The following is a 20,301-nucleotide window of genomic DNA, read 5'->3' on the forward strand; positions in this document are numbered from 1 at the left end:
TTTTATTGATTTGGGATTTGGGTTCGATTTTTTTTTTTTTTTTGTTTAATTTTTTTTGATCTCCTATAATTTATCAAACAAATTGAACCGAACGTCCAAATGAGAAATGAAAATGGGAAGTGCTCCACGGCAATGAAATCATTTCGGCTGCCTCGCAAAGTGGGGGAGGCTCCGCGCCCGTAATGAAATTTCATCCATCTCCCTGCAGAAAGTTTTGATTTTTTATGAACTGGCATTTTCAAAGGAAGCCACGTGGCCTCAAAGATGTGTGTGTATATATGTATATATATATATATATTTTTTTTTTAACCAAGTCTATTATAGATGCTGTGAATAAACATAAGAGGGGGCCAAAAAGAAAAAAAAGGACAATTTAATCTGCTAGAAAATACAATAACATAAAAGAAAAAATTAGATAAAAGGAATAATGTGATCCCCCAAGCTCAGCTTTTCAAAGCTACTCAATTAATTTTAACGGGAATTGGGAGAATGGATTTCCGCAGGCAGGTCTGGCGATCGCAGCTCCCGGTTCAGGAGCAGCCGGGCTGCAGGAGGGGAGCGCGGGCTCCTGGCCGTCTTCCCCGCGCTCCGGCTTCACCACCGCTCTGCCGCAGCCAGGGACGGCTCATTGCGGCCGCTGCGGGACAGCGATGCTCCTCGCTGATCTAATTTAAATGCTCGCTAGGAAAGGGAAAAAAAAAAAATCTTCCCACGCGAGCGCTGCAGCGGGATGAGGGACGGTGCCGGGGAGGTGTGGGGCTGCCATGGGAGGGGGAAGGACCCTGTGTGGGTCCCCGCCGGACAGAGAGGCAGCGGCAGCAAACCCACCGCGCTTTGCAGGGCTGCGACTGCCCGGGCCCCGAGAAGTGTTTTGGGACAGGAAGGGAATCACAGAATCACAGAATCACTAGGTTGGAAAGGACCTTTAAGATCATCAAGTCCAACCATTAATCCAGAACCACCATGTCCCCTAAACCATGTCCTGAAGTGCCACATCCACACGTTTTTTGAACACTTCCAGGGATGGCGACTCCACCACCTCCCTGGGCAGCCTGTTCCAATGCCTGACCACCCTCTCAGTGAAGAAATTTTTCCTAATATCCAATCTAAACCTCCCCTGGCGCAACTTGAGGCCATTTCCTCTTGTCCTATCACTAGTTACTTGGGAGAAGAGACCAACACCCTCATCGCCACAACCCCCTTTCAGGTAGTTGTAGAGAGCGATGAGGGCTCCCCTCAGCCTCCTCTTCTCCAGACTAAACAACCCCAGTTCCCTCAGCCGCTCCTCATAAGACATGTGCTCCAGACCCCTCACCAGCTTCGTTGCCCTTCTCTGGACACGCTCCAGCACCTCAACATCCTTCTTGTAGTGAGGGGCCCAAAACTGAACACAGGATTCAAGGTGCGGCCTCCCCAGTGCCGAGTACAGGGGCACGATCACTTCCCTACTCCTGCTGGCCACACTATTCCTGATACAGGCCAGGAGGCTGTTGGCCTTCTTGGCCACCTGGGCACACTGCTGGCTCATATTCAGCCGGCTGTCAACCAGCACCCCCAGGTCCCTTTCCGCCGGGCTGCTCTCCAGCCACTCCTCCCCAAGCCTGTAGCATTGCATGGGGTTGTTGTGGCCAAAGTGCAGGACCCTGCACTTGGCCTTATTAAACCTCATACAGTTGGCCTCTGCCCATCGATCCAGCCTGTCCAGATCCCTCTGCAGAGCCCTCCTACCCTCCAGCAGATCAACACTCCCACTCAGCTTGGTGTCATCTGCAAACTTACTGAGGGAGCACTCGATTCCCTCATCCAGATCATCTATAAAGATATTGAACAAGACTGGTCCCAGAACCGAGCCCTGGGGAACACCACTCGTGACCGGCCGCCAGCCGGATTTAACGCCATTCACCACAACTCTCTGGGCTCGGCCATCCAGCCAGTTCCTCACCCAGCGAAGAGTAAACCCGTCTAAGCCTCGAGCCGCCAGTTTCTCCAGGAGAATGCTGTGGGAGACGCTGTCAAAGGCTTTACTAAAGTCCAGGTAGACAACGTCCACAGTCTTTCCCTCATCCACTAGGCGGGTCACCTGGTCATAGAAGGAGATCAGGTTGGTCAAGCAGGACCTGCCTTTCATGAACCCATGTTGGCTGGGCCTGATCCTTTGGCTGTTCTGCAGATGCCCTGTGAGCACTCTCAAAACCAACCGCTCCATAATCTTCCCTGGAACAGAGGTCAGGCTGACAGGCCTGTAGTTCCCAGGATCCTCCTTCCGGCCTTTCTTGTAGACGGGTGTCACATTGGCAAGCCTCCAGTCTTCTGGGATCTCCCCTGTTAACCAGGACTGCTGATAAATGATGGAGAGTGGCTTGGCAAGCTCCTCCGCCAGCGCTCTCAGTACTCTCGGGTGGATCCCATCAGGCCCCATAGACTTGTGGATGTCCAGGTGGCTTAGCATGTCCTTGACTGCTTCCTCCTGGATTATGAGGAGTACATTGTGCTCTCCATCCCCGTCTTCCAGCTCAGGGGGCTGAATATCCTGTGGATACCTGGAGTGGCTATTAAAGACTGAGGCGAAGAAGGCATTAAGTACCTCAGCCTTGTCCTCGTCCTTGGAGACAATGTTCCCCGCCATATCCAGTAGGGGATGGAGATTCTCCTTGCCTCTCTTCTTGTTGTTAATATATTTGTAAAAACATTTTTTATTATCCTTTACGACTGTGGCCAGACTGAGCTCTAGCTGGGCTTTTGCCTTTCTAATTTTGTCCCTGCTTGACCTAACGAGATCTTTGTACTCTTCATGAGTTGCCTGTCCCTTCTTCCAGAGGTGATAAACTCTCCTCTTTTCCCTGAGTCCCAGCAAAATCTCCCTGTTCAGCCAGGCCGGAAGGAAGATGGTGGTGAAGGTTGTTTCTCCCTCTGGTGCTGCAAGCAGTGTGGGATGCTCTCAGCCCCATCCCTGTCCCCAGCTCCATCTCCACCTTCATCATCTCCATCATCTCCATCTCCCTCCCCGTCCCCATTCTCACCCCCATCCTTACTTCCAGCCCAGCCCTGTCCCATCCCCATCCCTGCCCCCATCCCTGTCTCCCTCTCCATCCCCATCCCCATTCCCATCCTCATCCCTGTCCCCATCCCCATCCCTGTCCCCATTCCCATCCTCATCCCTATCCCCATCCCCATCCCTGTCCCCATTCCCATCCTCACCCCTGTCCCCATCCTCACCCCTGTCCCCATCCCCATCCCTGTCCCCTTTCCCATCCTCATCCTTGTCCCCATCCCTGTCCCCATCCCCATCCCCATTCCCATCCTTATCTCCATCCCCGTCCCCCCCTCCTCTCCCACAAGAGCTGCCAGAGGACACCGGGCAGAGCCCCGCGGGGCTGCGCCTTGGCAGGGGCCCAGGAGCTGCTCATTTCCCTAAAAGCTTCCCGATAAATTACTCCGGCTCTCGCTCTATAAAAGGCTCTTTGGCTCGTGCCGTCACCAAGGGGCCGCGGCTCCTCACGGCCCACCCCGGGGCCCCCGGGACCCGCCGAGGACGCCGAGCCCCACGGGGCCGCGCGCGTCCCGGCGGCAGCCTTCGGGAGCCGGGTACCAGCCGTCCCACTTCGGCCTTTTCCTCCCCGCTGCCCAGCTCCCTGCGAGCAGCCTTTTCCCTCGCGTTAGCCCACGGCAGCTGGTACCACGTCCCGGCCCCGGCAGCGATACGCGCCGTCGTTACATCGCCTGACACCATGCTGTAAAACACACCCTCGTAAAAGCCTGTGATTTACGGGCTCCTACAAGTACCTGGGAGTTACGCGGCTCCACGGATACACGACACCCCGCGAGCGATGCTCGGCTCAGCCCCGACAGCCAGAGACCTCACAAGCTTTCGCAGGAAAACCCGATTTTAATTAAACCCCCTCGCCAGCCCCTCTCGGCCTCTCCCGGGCAGGCTGGTGCTTGGCAGGGAGCGCTCCCGTGCTCGGCTTTCAGGCTTTCCTGGGAGTTTCTGTGTCACGAGCAGCTCATCTCTTCGGGAGCGAGGAAGAGCATGACGGGGCTGCGGCTGCGTTTGTGTTTTACACCCTAATTTTCATTTACAGTTCGGTTTTGCAGCTTGCCCAGGGAGCTGCCTGGTGCTCCTGGGGCTTGGCCAGAGACGTGTTTCTCTACCAAATTTATGCTGGATGTGGGTTTTGGAGCCGCGGACCTTGTAAGCGTTGGGCAAAGCAACACCTCCCAGACCAGTCGCCTTCCCAGGGACGTTCCAAAACACTCCGTGACGGGAGCACGCCGGGCAGGGATGGGACCCGGGGGCTGATGACAGCACGTCTCCAAACACAAGCGAGGAACCGCCAAGTATTTTGATGGCTGATTGCAGAGCAGCTGGCACCTGCTTCGCCGCCATCCTCAAAACGTCCATGGGAGAGACGGAAGCGGTTGTTCTTTGACTTGTCTTGGCCGGCGGCAGCGGCGGCAGCAGCCGCGGCCTCGTTAGAAAGGCGCCCATGCGCGTGGCCTGGCTGCCGCCGCTGCCGCTCAGCCTGGCAGCGAAGCCATTTGTCACCCTTCAACGTCAGCGGAGTGGCGCGGGTGATGGGCCGAGCCTCCCCGGCAGCCCCTGGCTTCCCGGGTCACACCAGGAAGGGGAAACACACCCTTTAGTTTGGCTTAAAGCCCAACCAGCCTCCGGCCAAGGCTGGTTTATCCTGCTGCAGCAGGGCTCAGGCAGCTCCGCACCAAGCAGTCACATCCAGCCCCCGCTTGTCTCAAAGCCGCGTCCCAAGACGGGGTGTGCCGGGGCGGACGGCTCCCGCTGACCCCTTGCCCCACACCTTGAGGCGGGAGCTCTGCCCTGCCCCGGGCAGCCGAGCGCCGGCGTGATCCAGGTGAGATTTGGCCGAAGGCAGCTGGCTCCTGCCTGCGCTCTTCACGAATCTGGACCTACCACCTCCCTGCGTGGCCAAACCCGAAATGCACTGGCAGGGGGTGCAGCCGCCCTGGACAGCCCCGCTGCCGGAGAGCTGTTGTCCCCGCTGGCCGGGATCCCCCGCACACCCCGCAGCTCTGCAGTGAAGCCGAGCACCCACCTGCCTTCCCGAGAAGAGAAGAATCCCTCCCTTTCCTGGTGAGGAGAGGCGACTCTGTAAAACTCACTGCGGCAGCCACATGGCTGGGCTCAGCCTCCAGCTGGGCCGGGCTTGGCCATACCAAAGCTGCACCCTAAAAGCGACCCTTCTCCAGGGCAGCTCTTCCAGAGCAGCGAAGAGGAGAAGCTGGAGGCAACCAGGCTGGCTGCCCCGGCCACTGCGCCTGGCCCTCAGCTCCCAGTGCAGCCCCGCAGCGAGCAGGAGGGCCACGGAGTCCCTCCTCGCCCCATCCCAGCTCGAGCCCCCAGCACAGGCGCCTGGCCAGCCGGCTCCATCGCAGGGAGCGACCCACGGATGGATTTGCCCCACTGGCAATCACCGTTTACTTAGTTTTCTGCAGCAGGAGAAACCTTGATATATTTTTTCCTCCTTGCTTCTCACCTTCAGCATAGTGGGAGCAGGAGCAGAGGGCTTACGGGAACTCCCCAAGCTCTTCATTAGGAGCTGCGGCACCTGAACCGAAGCAGTTTTACACGCTGAATTTAACAGAAGCAAACAGAAGTCATAAACACCGGAGGAAATATTAGAAATCAATTTTAAAAGCCTGGTTACAGCTTCCTTCCCCGGCCTGGATCAGCCGCATAGAGCCCAGTGGGCGGTGCAGGGCACAGCAGTGGTCCGAGGGGACGGATCCTGCCCTGGGAAACGGGGGCTGTCCGCTCCCGACGACAGCGGACAGCCCCTCCGCGCGGGGCTGGAGCGCTGCTGAGCACAGATCCCCGTTCCAGCGGCAGGGAGACAACCGCCCGCCCGGCTCAACCCATGGGAAGCTGCCGGGTGAGAAACAACATGACACACGCAGGCTGCGCCGGGAGGGGGGGAAAGGCTTTTATTGACACCAAAGTGTATATAAATAATTCCGTCGCTCTCTCAGGGCGGGCGAGGAAGAAGTCCGCTTCCAGCACAACCTCTGCGGGAGTCCCTGTGCCTCAGCCCCACTGCAGGTTGGGGGGGACTGGCCACCCTCCGGGCGGGGGGGCCTGCAGGGACGGGGGCAGATCCTGCGCCGGCGGCCAGCCCGGGGGGTACTGGAAAGGCGTTGGTTTCTCCGGCAGAGCACTGCGGAGGTGGGGAGATGGAAGGGGCAGAGGTGAGACGGGCCCTCTCAGTTTGAGAGCAAGGCCCTGCTTAGGGGCTGAGCTTCCCTCTGCCCCCTCCGCCAGCCCCCCACAAGAGGAGGGGTTCAGCAAGGAGAGTTTTGGTTATCCACGAGCAGGTATATTCACCCCCCCCTTCCCAAATCCAACAGCAGTACTGCCCCCCGCCCCGCCCCAGCCCACCCAAGCAGCTGTGGCATGCGCTACGTTAGCGAACACCTAAAAAATAAGGTGGGGGCACTACGGCAAGGGGGTCTGCCGGGGGGGAAAGCAGGCGCAGCCCCCACAGAGGGGCAGCAGCCCCGGCCCCAGCTGCTGGCAGGAGAGGCCTCACGCTGGGAGCATGGCTGGGCCCGTCCCCTCCCACCCCCAGCTGCTCCCCACTCTTCACACAGCTGAGTTTTGAGAAGAACAAACAAAATCAGCAGATGTTTCTTTCCGAGCAGGCTGAATCTCCAGCCAGCTGTGCACTTCCCAGAGGACAAGGACCCCTCGGAAACGGAGAAACTGCCAAAACGCGGGGTGTTTTCACAGAAGCACCCTTCAGCAGAGGGAACAGGCTTCCTCCGCCAACTCACAGCCTTGGAAACACTTTCTCTGTCTCTCTCCCTCAAGTTTATTAGTTGAGGCTGCTGCAAACACTACACCTGACTGAAGAAGTGCAAAAGCAAGAAGGATCGTTCCCTTGTTTCCAGCTGAAGAAAGCGCTTGGCCGGGGCAGGTCTAAATTCATGGGAAACGTACCTTTTCCATTAATTCCTGAGTGCAGGAAGCTCATTTGTTTTTTAGCGCATGGCCTGACAGCAGCCTTCCAGCTTCTCAGGCCTCTACCTCCGATCCTGATGAATCTTTTTAATTGTTATGCCAGAAGAAATCTAATCAAACTCCTTTACATAATGCTCCGGAGAAGCAGCACCCTCCTCTCCCTGCAGGGCCGACGACATGGCCGAAAGCCAGCTACAGAAGTTGAGTGCAGTGTTTTCTAGGCAGCTAGAGCAAAGTCATTTGGTCTAGCGCTTATCCCCTTGATGGGGATCCTTCAGAGCCGAGGATGAGACAAGACTCTTAGGACACACATCAAGCCCCTCTCGGGCAGGAATATCGTTTGTTACATCCAGGCACCGTCGCTGACGCAGGCAGGGGAGCCCCTGCGGCAGCAGCATGGTGGGGCGAGGAGCAGGACGAGGCATGCTGCAAGGTGGAACAGCACAGCTATCAACTAATGAGCTGTTCTGTGAGCAGCAGAAGTAATCAATAGGGAGGATGCTGTCTGGGTACTCAATTCCCTGGGGTCTCACAAGATACAAGTGCTATCCAAGGTTTACCCACAGCTGGAGCATTCGGAATGGCTGTCCCATGTCGATTCACCGGTGTCTTGCAAGGGTCAAGAATATTTCCTTTCCGGAGGCATTAATGGGATCCCTTCTCCTCTACCCACTTCCACGTTCATGAAACCTGTAGTATCTCAGTACCTTTGAGGCCTCAGACCCCTTCGATGGAAATCAGCAAGTGGGCTCCATGGCAATTTTGGCAGAAGCACATGCTCACGTGCACTGACGTGCTCCGTTTCCTTTGGAAATCAGGTTAAAAATCAATCACACCCTGGCAGAACTCCACTGCTAAGAGAACTACAAGAACCCCATCCAACTCCACCCCAGCTCTCCAGAAAGCAATGGCACAGGCTGACTTTGAAAATACGCATCAGGTGGAGGCTTCCAAATGAAGATTGTCCCCTTGAGGCTGGGAGAGCGGCTGCACGAACGATGGGTGGAAGGCAGCGTGGCAATTTTCCACCCGTGGGGCTAATCTAGGTGACAGAAATGGTGCTCAAGTTACTGCCTTTAAGAAAGTGTTACCCTTCGGCCAAGGCAGTACCTGGCCACACGGCCACTTCTAGTCCAGCGCGGCGTTTTCTTGGCTAGTTATGAAGGTCTGGAAATTCCTCTGGGTATGGCGACGGTTATCTTCCGCAAGAGATGATCTATCCCAAGATCATGGGACTCACAGGCAGGACAAGCAAAACGGGGCAAGTGAAGTGTATGGGGGAGCAGGAAGGTGGCAGCTGTCAGTGAGCACCACTGCAAGGTGAAGAGCAGCCAAGCTGATGGATGGAGAGAACAGAAAGCAACAAGCCCAGACAAAGCAACAGAAGGAAGATCCTGCCCAGACCAAACACAGAGAGGACAGGAGCAAACAGAAAAAAGAACAAAAGAGAGATTTGGCACTTGTCCAAATGTCATCCAATTAAGCCTGCGGCACAGTCAGGTGAGCAAGGAAACAGCAGGCACCGGCCGCCGTCCGAATCCAAACGAATGCCGTGAGGAGGAGCTAGTTCCACTCTCTCACTGGCAGGGACTGGCAGAGATGTGCAGACAGGGGATGGGGAAGCCGTCAACAGATGAGACCGGGCTCCTGCCACTGAACTCTGGGCACTAGTAACTCAGCACCGCAGTGGCACTGTCCTTCCAGGCATGTCCCTGCAGAAAGCACAAGAGTACCCCTCTGCCTGCCTTGTCCCCCCTGCACATGGGGAGACACGTCCACGCATTTCTGATGCGGGCACGCAAGACAGGACCCGTACGCATGTCTGTAGCGTGCATCAAGAGCAGGCGCGTGGCGCTGCCAGGCTGAGTGTTAAATGACAACTCGGGGGTCCCATTGAGTCGGGATCTCCGATCACCTGCGCCTTCTCCTACCCCACTCACAGCCCTCTTGTGGGAATCCCCCTCTGCATTGCGCAGGCCAGAAGCAGCAGCCAGCCCTCACACGGGCGCTCCCCAGCCACCGGTACCTGTTACTCTGAGCCGCGCTCAGTCTCTTTGCCCTCTTCTCCAGCCAGTCCTCAATGGTGCCAGGCGGGACATCTGCTCCCTCCTGCCGCAGCTCCTTCGATCTCTGCTCCCCTGATTGAGAGAGAGAGGGCTATCAGACGCTCGCGTTGCAGTCCTTTCACTCCATTAAACCCGCTGCTCATTACCCTGCATAGTTTCTTATGGTGGAGAGTTTGCAATTTGACTATGGCAGCCTCTCCTCCTCCTCCTCCACTGTCCACCTGCCATCTGATGCTTGGCCTCCTCACTGGTGACAGCTCTAGCCAGACAGAGCCGGGAACAAGAACTAAGCCAGTGAGCACAGCAGCAGTTCGGGCACTTAACTGAGGGGAGTCTGACATCTCCCCCTGGGGCAGATCGTCCTCATCCTCGCCTGAAACAGCCTCTGCTGGCCCTGTGCCCTGAGCTGTTTCCAAAGATGCGTCCCTCCAACTGGCAGGAGGGACTTTGCCACCTCTGCCCAGATAGGCGGGAGTGACAGGGACGTCTGTCCGGATCGATGCAGACTTGGCAGGCCGCGAGAGTCTGAAAGGTTCAGAGTGCATGTACAACCAGGAGACGGGATTGCAGAGATGCTGTCAGGTCCGTTTAAGGCGCATGCTGCATGATGCATCCCCAGCCCCTGCAGAGACAGGGCGGGAGGTTGTCGCCCAGCCTAGGTGCAAAATCAGAGCAGAGCACAGCGGAGGGAGGGGAACACTTTCCTGCGTTTTCTCATGCAAGTTAGGAACGAGCAAGGCAGTGCCAGTAGGAAACCTCTGCTGCCTACAAGAGACAGGGCAGCCTGAGGTCCCTTCAAGCTTTCAACCCACCCCGGGGCGGGTTGCGGGCGGCAGATGCCCGCAGGCCACCCGTCCTGCAGCACTGTCCTCTCCGGGCTGAAGGGCAGAGCCAGCAGGGCAGCCCAGCACTCAGCAGTCTCTTCCACCGGGCAGAAATCCTCAGCTGCCCAGTTAGCAAAGCTCCCTCGTCCCCCCTCGGCACCAGTGACAAAGCAGGAAGGGACGCTGGTGTTAGACCCTGTTCTCCACAAGTCCTTGACACAAACAACACGGTCATAGTCCTGGCAGCACGTCCAGCAGAGAGGGCTGAGTTGATGCTCAGAGCTATTAGATCTCCAGCCTAGTGGAAAGTTCCCACCTAACAGAAAAGGGAATGTGATACTTTGAAAAACACACACAGATATTAATGAAAAGGAAGGCGAGGCAGCTGTGTGTCATTGCCCTTTGCCCTGCTCATCAAACCCTTGGGGGACACGCGCTCTTGGGGAGCCCTGATCTCATTTAGAGATCAAGGTGCTAACGGTCCCATGCCGGTGGCAGCCACTGGCAGCCGTGCCCACCAGGAGCCTGCTCCACACCTACCCGCCATATGTCACACATTTAAGGAAAATATTATACGTTTCCAGACAGGGTGTGAAATTAATATTGCTTGGGCAGAGTGAAGGATCACTTCATCCTAGTGGTGGCAACCAATTATTCATCTGCCTGTTGAATATTAATAAGGATGGCAGAAATGTGCTACACAATGAGCAGCCGGAGATGGATAATTTGTCATCCAGCCTTTTCATCTGCTGATGCTGGGAGGGGGTGACGATGTACTCACTGCCACCACAAAGGCAGCCTGCTGTGGTCCTGATGTCGAGGTGCTGCTCTGCAACCCAGCGATAAGGATATGGCTGGAGACAGGACTCTCCAAGTCTCCTACAGTTGCTCCCAGGGAGCAAAGCCCCAGCAGAGCTGTTTGGGGTCAGCCCAACAGCCTGGCCAGGTGAGGGCACTGGGTAGGCAAAGAAGGTCAGTCTGGTGAGCTGGGCACTGCTCAGGCTCAGGAGATCTGAATTCAGCTCCCAGGTTAGACTTCCCTGGCAACCCTGATCACAGCCACCTTATTGCCCTTTGTTCCAGGCTGCTCCATCTGTTGAGTGCCTGGGCACATCCCACCTCAGCAAGGGGACAAGCAGTGTCTGTGAGAGGCTTCGGCATGGCAGGGAAGAACATCATGGTTCTCTCCCACCTCAACCTACCACCAAGATTTCCTTTTCATCCCACTCCAAGCCCCAACATAGAACAGACCAAAAACTGCCAAAGCCTCTCTGTGTAGAGCAGGGAGCCCCAAGGCCACTGCCTCTAAGTACCACACCAGGAATCAGTGGGAGCCCACGGACTCGAGCAGCCACAACTCACTGTCTCGTCCAGAAAAGCTCACTGGCTGCAGTGGAACGACTCCAGACTCACGCTGGCCTAAATGAGGCCCTAGGTGTCCAGATCAGAAAGACATCCAGCTGTCTCCTCATTCACGCAGCTCCAGGAGTTACTGCTGTAAAGCACTCCAGCCCTCAGGCTGAGAAATAATATTGCAGCAGATATGGGCAAATGTCTGGCTCTGTCCACCTTGACGCATATCCATCAAAAAGGCAAATCTTTCGCCTCTCTGAAGCACACACATCCCATCCAGGGACCACCAAAACCTCCATGGGGTTGGAAATATCCCCTGAATATCAACAGGTATTGCAAGATGTAACTCTGAAACACAAGTACCAGTCCTCGCTCCTCATACATGCTCGTGCGGCCAGCCGGACTGCAGCAGCAAGATAGGTGTGAAGGAGGACCCCCCCTCCTTCTCTCTGGGGTGTTTGCTTCAAAGTCTAATTACAGCCAATTAAAAGAGCATCTGTAGTCAAGAAGTGCCTCTAATGATGCCAGCGCGGGAGCCCAGATATATCTTCTCTCCCCGTGCAACTTTTAGTTCTTCCTGAACGAGGCACCACCGTACGCGAGATGCAACCACCAGCACTGAGCAGGTCACCCAGCAGGTCACTCATTAGAGACTTGCATCTAATCCTTCAGCTCCCTCCCTGGGCCAGAAGATGTGGCGGCTCAAACTCCTCCAGAGCCCACGAACAGCATCAGACTGTGGCTGAGATGAGGTTGACGAGGCCCTGCAATATGAGCAGCTTAAGAAGTTACCGCCCCACAGCCAAGAGCTGCGAGAGCGCTCCTTCTCCTGCTCATTGCCAAGTTAGACTGGTTGATTGCAGCCACCCCCAGCAGGGTCACTCAAATTCTTTCAATCACACGGATATATTGCAAACACTCACCCAACCGTGCTCTTACTCTCCCCTCGCAGCTCCGGCTGGCTGGAGCTCACCAAAGAGGCTGGGTTGTGTCAATACTACCAGCAGAAGTGACGCAGATTAGCAGGGAGCCAATAACTTTAAGCAAGAAAATGGCAATTTGACAATGACTTTTTCTGACATGACTGTACTTAAAATGACAGCCTGGAAGTGACTCGCTGATGAATGATGCAGCAGATGCAGAAGGCTAGAGCTTTGATGCTGTAACAGCTGGGATTATGCCTCCCTCTCTGCTGAAGGTGGGAACTGTTGCTTCTTGATGAGTATATTCTACGGGGTGCAGAAATGCTGAAGCCAAACTAGGACAGGCTCTAAGCTGTTATAGAACAGTGAATCGTCCAGAAATTTTCCTACTTAACCCACAAGACTAACACAAACAACAGGGTGAATTCCCTGCATGAAAAAGGCCAAATATTAAGAATAATGTAACGTTTCCTTTGGCTGTAATAAAAATGCATCATTAGCAAGGGGATCTCACTGACACAGAACTACCAACACCAAACACTTAGCAGGGATTCAGGCACAGGTTCAATATTTACATGACAAAGACGTGCCATCAGGGTTCAGCAGCGTTTAAAAAGAAGTCAGAAAGGGCTTTGCTGTGGTTGAGGATGCAAGCCCATCCCTGAACGTGGCTTAGTGGGCTACACCACTTTACGACAGGATTTCTTTGCACCTTTTTCTGAAGCATCTGACCCTGGACAAGGGGAGACACAGGTTCAACGCATTCTGACAGCTCCTCTGCTTCTATGCCCACACGCCAGAGCTGAGGAAAGTGAAGTTAAGCAGCACTGTGGACCCACCAAGGGGCTGTCCACTTTTACCCCACCAGAGACAGAGCGTGGACATCTCCAGCTCAGTCACACAAAGCTCTGCAAAAAATGGTGAGGAGGCTCTGGAGCTTCCAGGCTCTCAGCTCATCTCAAATTCCTGCCCACCTCAGGCTGCAGGCCTGTCAAAATCTCCCAGACGCTGCAGGTTCAGATGGGAAGTCTCTGAGGACACTGACAATTCGGTAAGAGGCAGCCTGATCCAGACCACTGCTCTAACCTGTACTGGTCATCTCACTGGCAGTGGCCTGCAATGCCTGCGAGCACAGAAACACCAGGACTAGGTGCCAATGCGTATAGAGACGTCACTGACAGAGGAGCCTGACGGACACGCTACGAGGATCAGGTCTCCCACGTGACTAATGCAACCTGCGGCCCAACCTGCCATCACACAAGCTTGCCTTAAACTCTGCCCCAAGCCTCCCCATCTGAGACACTGATGCGTCAGTAGCCTAAGGAGTGGTGAAATGTCCCGGTGACACACTGAACGGTGGCTTGGCTTTTGCAGCTCTTCCTTCCATCCAGTCTACCGTGCTACAGAATCATAGAATCTTTGGGTGGGAAGGGACCTTTAAAGCCCATCTAGTCCAACCCCCTGCATGAGCAGGGACATCTTCAACCAGAGCAGGTTGCTCAGAGCCCTGCCCAACCTGACCTGGGATGCTTCCTGGGATGGGGCATCTACCACTGCTCTGGGCAACCTGGGCCAGGGTTTCACTACCCTCATTGTACAGAATTTCTTCCTTAGATCTAGTCTAAATCTGCCCTCTTTTTTCTTTAAAACCATCACCCCTTGTCCTATCGCTGCAGGCCCTGCTAAAAAGTCTGTCCCCATCTTTCTTATCACACCTCTCTCAGCCCTGGCAGCTGCAGTAAGTTCTCCCCGGAGCCTTCTCTGCTCCAGGCTGAACCCCCCCAGCTCTCCCAGCCTGTCCTCCCAGCAGAGCTGTTCCAGCCCTGGGAGCATTGCTGAGGCCTTCTCTGGCCCTGCTCCAGCAGGTCCATGTCTCTCCTGTGCCGAGGGCTCCAGAGCTGGATGCAGCACTGCAGGAGGGGGTCTCCCCAGAGCAGGGCAGAGGGGCAGAATCCCCTCCCTCGCCCTGCTGGCCAGACGGCTTTGGGTGCAGCCCAGGACACGGTTGGCTTCTGGGCTGCGAGCGCACAGCGCCGGCTCACCTCTTCTCCACCAAGTCCTGCTGAGCTCTTCCCTCCATCAAATCCCTCCAAGCTCTCTGCAGGCTCAACTGATCAGATTCAGAGGCCTCGCTCCGCTCACACAGGATTTCCATGGAGCAACACCACGAGAGAGGTGAGCAGGATTTAACTCTACCACCAGGCACTCGTGCTAGAGCAGCACAGCCAAAGACGAGGCACTCTGCCGTCCCCTGGCCATTGCTTCTTGAAGTCTAATTGTTTACTTAAATGTTTGACTTGGTAATACAAACGCAAGGTTTCCAAGTAATCTCCCAGGAATCAGCTCTCTCACTAGCCAATTCTCCACTTACACCTGACCCATTTGACAGAAGTCAATATTCAATAACAAGTGTAATTGGCAAAGAAACCTGCCCAAGCGCAGCAGAGCTTGCCAGCCTTCCCCTGCAGCTCTGCTCTACTCCAAAGAGCTTTCACTTCCCCTGCAATAAACAGCCTCCAATGACTGGAAACGCTACAGGTTCCTGCAAATAGGCTGACATGCTATGCCACCTCTCAGGAGTCCAGCACTTAAACCCTGCAGCAGGGAAAGGTCAGGGAGAGGTTCTGGGCAACCGGCAGGGAAGAGGAGCACGACTGCCGCTCTGAGAAGGGCTGGCTGGAGTGCTCCGTCTCCCGCGCAGCCTGACGAGATGGGTTTTATTGACTGCCAGCGTTGTTCAGCGATTGATTCACAGAGTCGCTTCGGGGACTCGCAGACTGACTCAGCAACGGCGAGGACTGGAATAGCTCTGTAGTGCCTGCCTTCTTCCTGCTGCACCAGGTTCACCAGAGCCCTGCCTCCTCAAATCCGATCCCTTGCAAGGCCAGGAGAAAGTTTCTACCCCACACACACCCCAAATCTCATATGTATGCACGCACGCACGCACACACACGCTTTCAACACTTAAGCCTGTTTTTGCCAGACTATTGGCAAAACAACAGTTGGCTTCAGCTAGCAGTGTGGGCACAAGATCTGCTCAGAAGTCGGAAATGACTTTTAGGAAAGCATTAGGAAAAGCATTGCCAGCAGGTCGAGGAAGCGATCCTTCCTCTCTGCTCCACACTGGTGAGGCCATGTCTGGGTGCTGTGTCCAGTGCTGGGCTCCCCAGTACCACAGAGACAAGGACATACTGGAAGGAGTTCAGCGAAGGCAAGAGACAATGGACACAAACAAAAATACAGGAATTGCCATTTAAATATTAAAAAAAGTAAATACATTTTTATTGCAAATGTGGTCAAACACTGGAACAGGTTGCCCACAGAGGCTGTAGATTCTCCAGCCTTGGAGATATTCAAAACACACCTGGACATGGTCCTGAGCAGCCGGCTCTACCTTACCCTGCTTTGAGCAAGGTAGGCCTGGGACTAGACGATCTCCAGTGGAGACATCAACCGTTCCATAAATTCTCACCAACACCTCACTCACATTTTCTCTAACCAACAAAGTAATGAATCCTATAGAGAAAGCAGAGCTGCCACCTCTTTTAGAGTAAGGGGGTGGTACTCCCAGAATGAAAAAGTTCACAAGTGCTCTGGCGACTCACAGCAGGGGAGCAGCTGCCATTCATCCCCTGCCCAAACTTCAGTTCCACCCAAAGCCACATAAGCAGGGGCCATTTCTGGATCCAAGACCCCATGTCCTCTCCTCAGGACAACCCAACTGACAGCAGGTTAGCTCTTCCCAAGAGTGGAAGCAGCAGCTGCCTGGTAATAGTATAGAGGTGGGGGGAAAGCAAATCCATAAATTTAAGGGGAAGTGATGTACCAGTGCCCTCTGCTGCTGACAGTTTTTATTCCCTGACTGAACAAAACCCCGAGGGCTCAGAAAGCCCACTCTCTGCTTCAGATGGTTGCTGCTGAGTAGTAACAGCATTGCTCACTCTAGGTTTGTGTCTGTGCCAGCAGACCAAGAGCAGAAAGCATATGAGAAACTGCAGCACTTACAGCCACGCTACAGGCTGACGTAGCACCGAGAGACAGGCGGGGGGGATCCACGCTCGGCTCGCTGCGCACAGGCAGCACGGGACCGCAGGCTCTCCTTGCACAACCCCTCACACGCCCCTTTGCAGCCCACACTCCCTGCAGCAACGCCCTCTCCTCAGACACCCCTGGACATTTCCCTGTTCGAAGACTCACCTTGAACCTGGGCACTCAGCTTCTCCAGGTCCTGCTCTGTCATGTGGGAGAATCTGCAGTTGGACCCAAAATCACACTGTCCTGGAACAAAAGCCACAGAGCTCCATGAGAGTCGCACGCAGAAGATCCTCCCTCGTAAATGTGCATGCAAACCCAGGATCCATCACACCTGCGTGCCAGACACATCGGCCTGAGCCTGAGCCTATCTCCCTCCAAGACAAACACACATACCAGGGCTCACCAGAACAGCCTTGGGCTGGCTCATGAAAGAGCTGCTGGAGCTCAGGCAGCTCTCTTTCTACCTCAGACGAACTCACCTGTTTGCAGAAATTTCCGACAAGGTTTCTTGGTTTGCTCCTCTTGCAGGATAGCGGCAGCATCTACGGGAGACAAAGGACAAAACAGGCTAAAGATCTCTTGCACAGCAATATCCCATCGTATCATGGTCCCAAACAGGTCAGTTGCCTAGTGGGAAGCCATTTTACATGACAGCCAGGAACTTAAGCCACAGACAAATTGACAGTTAGCAGTCCCTGTTTGCACCCCTGGCTTCACTTTTCTGCTGGCTTGCAAATATCACCTCCTTTGCTTTCTGCTTTGTGCTTTCTCCCCATGCCAGTAGGGGAAAAGAAGCATGACAGAAAAACAAGGACTCCGCAGCAGTTCTGTGCAGCAGAGAAAGACCAGGCAGACTCACAGAGCTCTCAGAAAAGCTCTGTGTGAGGCTTCACAGAACCCTGTGCAGAGTCTCCAGTGGACACCGCTAAAACGGTCCTTCACCTCCCAGAGATGGCCTGAGGAAAATGAGCCCCAGATATACAGCAGCTTGTACTGGCTAATGCCAGGTCACAGAGTCTGGAGACAAGAGGAGATGAATCGCCTAATGAGGACGGGATGAGGAATTTTATCAATCAAAGGAAAATCAAGGGTTGCAGTCTGGGGAGAAGACAAGTACTAGGTAATCTGCCTCACCATCACTGACCCAGCTAGAACTGGCCTGGGGCTGTTGGTCCTCCACACTCGGCCGTTACAGAGAACCTTTCCAACTTCCACGTATGGTTAAGCAGACAGCAGAGCCACCCAGAGCTCCGCAGGGTATTCTTCACCTAGCTAGCCAGGAGACAAACACAGCCTGCAACTCCTGACCCTGAGGAACTAGAAGGAAGCAGAGGAACACCAGGCAGTGGTTTCACAATCAGCTTAACCCAAATTAAGCCTTTGCTACTGCCAAAATACACAGTTCTTCTCTCTCAGACCCTGGACACATGTTCCCACCATACTCCTCAGGCTGGCACTAAGACACACGTAACTGTGTGGCAAGCCAGGTCAGAGCACTGAGCTGGGTGAGGAGAGTCCTGCTAAAAAGGCGGGACACAGGGCTTTCCTCCAGCATGTCCTGACATGGCCTCCAGCCCCAGAACTCCAATTCTTCCTCTGCCAAAACCTCAATGCACCTAGCCCTCTTCCTCTGCTCATCCCCTTGGCTAAGACAGGTTTGAGCACACCAGTGCTTTGCGCTGCTTCCCCAACCCTCTCACCCCGCTGGGATCTCCAATCAAGCGGTCGCATCCTCAGCCTCTCCCACCCTCAGGACTGACACTTCCACCCAGCGCAGAGAACTGCCAGCTTCCCGCCTGTTCACACAACACGTGTGTACAGCCTGCCTTCCAGACCGTTTTCTCCACATGCACACCCATATTCCTGCTCCTCGCACATCAGGGATCAACTCTGATTTGCAGAAGGCACCTAACTCACCTTCAGAAACTGTAACTCACTTTGTTCTCTCAGGTCTCCCATCTCACATTTGCCCATGATCCCAAGAGAGTTTTATCTGCAACTCCTGTTCTCAGAAACAACCCCCTTATCTCTTCCACCTCATTTCAAGTCCCAGCTGACACATACAGTTTTCCGTTCCCACATCCAGACACACGAGGGTTTTACCTCTGAGACCGCTTGACAGAAACTGTATGAAGCCCACAATTTACTTGCACAATCTAAATATAAATCAGTGATGATTTATTTTATCTATTCCATGCCCCCCCACCTCATCCATCACCTCCCCAGTCCCAGAAAGAGCATGGCAGGCAGTTGGTAGTACCCACCTCGGAATAAGTCATACCAGACTCTCTTAGCCCTGAGATGCTGCACTCCATTGAGGTGTTTCTTCCTGTTGTGAAGGTTGTCCTGAAAGGACCTGTCACAGTAGTCACAGAAGTATCTTTTCCCCATCTCTCTTCTGGCAGAGGAGCATCAGCGTGGCCTGGGAACCATCAGACAGATCCTCGGCACCCAGCCATGCCTGCCCTGGGGCTGGAGGATCCAAGATTTACAGCGCCTGCTTCCAAAGGAGAAGAACTCAAATCATTTAGGGTTGGCAGACAGAGAAAGAGGTGAGACCCAATAGTATATATTCCTGTCCATCAGAGACTGGCAAGGCAGCATCTGCTGCATATACATGGGAGAGCAGGCTCAGATCCCCATTTCTCTATTGCATTTGTAGTCTGGAGACTCTGCTGTGGAGTACTGAGAAGTAACAGGACCAAATTTGGGTGCTCTCAATCTGTGCTGGGCCTGGAACAGCCCAGACCCCGGTAGGACAGATGGGGCTTGTGGTTACGTGCAGCCCTGTCCCCATCGGCTGTCCTTGCTGGAGGTGCAACAGATATAAGTTCTGTAAGTTCTCTCCCGAGTGATATAAAGGTACCTGATAAATGCCAAAGACGGATGGACTGGGAGATAAACTCCAAAAGCAATTCTCCAGTTTTTGACACCTTGACAGACAAATGCGTTTAAAAAATGGCACAGAGACCAGCACAAGAAATAAAGATTTTATAAATAAAACAGGGTCAGAATCAATCATGATCTCCCTAACGATTCCTCAGAAGCAGTGGGAAGAGCAGCAGCGACAGGCAATCCCTCAGCGCCGAGCATGCTGAGCTAAGGCAGTTCTGCCAACACCTCCTGCCAGCCAGCCATCCTGGCATCTCGTGAGCAACTGCGCCGAACTCTCTTCCTTCCTGGCTCCTGAGAACTGCTGCTTCAAAATCAAGTCCCTGGAAATCTCTCAGGCCTCGCACCACACGTTAAAACACAGTCTCCTCCATCTGCATCCAGTTGCGTTCAATGGAAAGATCTTGCGATTCTTTTGAATCAGCTTTAACCTTCACACTGAAGGTAAAATGTTCAGAGACTCAACTGAACTTGAAATCTCTTCATTTTAAGGTCCTTTCCTTGTTCTCCATGTGAAATACCTTGTTGGGAGGTGCTGCTGATCACCCAGCCATCTCTCCCTGATACGACTGCAAACCGCTTCACCTGCAAACACCATCAGACCTGGCTCCTGCTTGGAAGGTATAACTTGGCTCTCTAGGGCTCGAGGTCTGAAATTGTCCCACTCCAGCCCAAGAAACCACAACCAAGTGCTGCTTAATGAACACTAAGCCATAATTTTCCCCCATGCTTTACTAGATCATCCCCGAGTTTTGCAGCCAACCTGGCAGCCAGCTTTGCTCACTGTGGTGGGGCTGCTGGAATCCAGAGGGAATGCTCCTACCCTCAGCGTCTGGTAAGGCTCTGGCAGGCTCTGCTATGGTTTTTAAGTACTGAAAAATCCCCCTTCCGCATCTTATGCCATAGTCTCCCAAAGTTTCTGGTAACATAAAAGCTTCCTGCTTCAGCTGCTGGCTCCTGCACTCCATCTCTGCAGAAGCGGCTGCTGTGAGCGGGGAAAACAAATGAGATTCTGCAGCAGTCCCACACAAGTTTCCACAGATCTCAATGGGAATTCTGCCTGCAGAAGCCCAGCAGCAGCCAGCCTTTGAAATTGTATTTCAAACTTTTCCTTTCATCACCCCGAAAGCAGTAATTGCAGAGCTCGTTCCCCGTCCTTCCCCAACAACAAGGGCAGAAAGCTCCTACAGATTTCAGGCAGCCAGATCCCACACCCC

At 54.3% G+C, this 20,301-nt stretch overlaps 1 protein-coding gene across 1 annotated transcript; it reads right to left on the reverse strand.

Annotated features, from left to right (window-relative positions):
• Positions 1–5,545: 5,545 nt before the first annotated feature.
• ZMAT5 (zinc finger matrin-type 5) lies at positions 5,546–18,583 on the reverse strand (the record flags this gene model as incomplete). Its single annotated transcript, XM_082007510.1, has 5 exons — positions 5,546–6,188; positions 9,018–9,129; positions 16,355–16,435; positions 16,672–16,734; positions 18,457–18,583. 5 exons carry the CDS (start codon positions 18,581–18,583, stop codon positions 6,059–6,061), a joined length of 513 nt encoding a protein of 170 aa, XP_081863636.1. The 3' UTR covers positions 5,546–6,058.
• Positions 18,584–20,301: the final 1,718 nt, after the last annotated feature.

This window comes from Phaethon aethereus (assembly GCF_964289735.1).
Source record: "Phaethon aethereus genome assembly, chromosome: 17".
NCBI lineage: Eukaryota > Metazoa > Chordata > Aves > Phaethontiformes > Phaethontidae > Phaethon > Phaethon aethereus.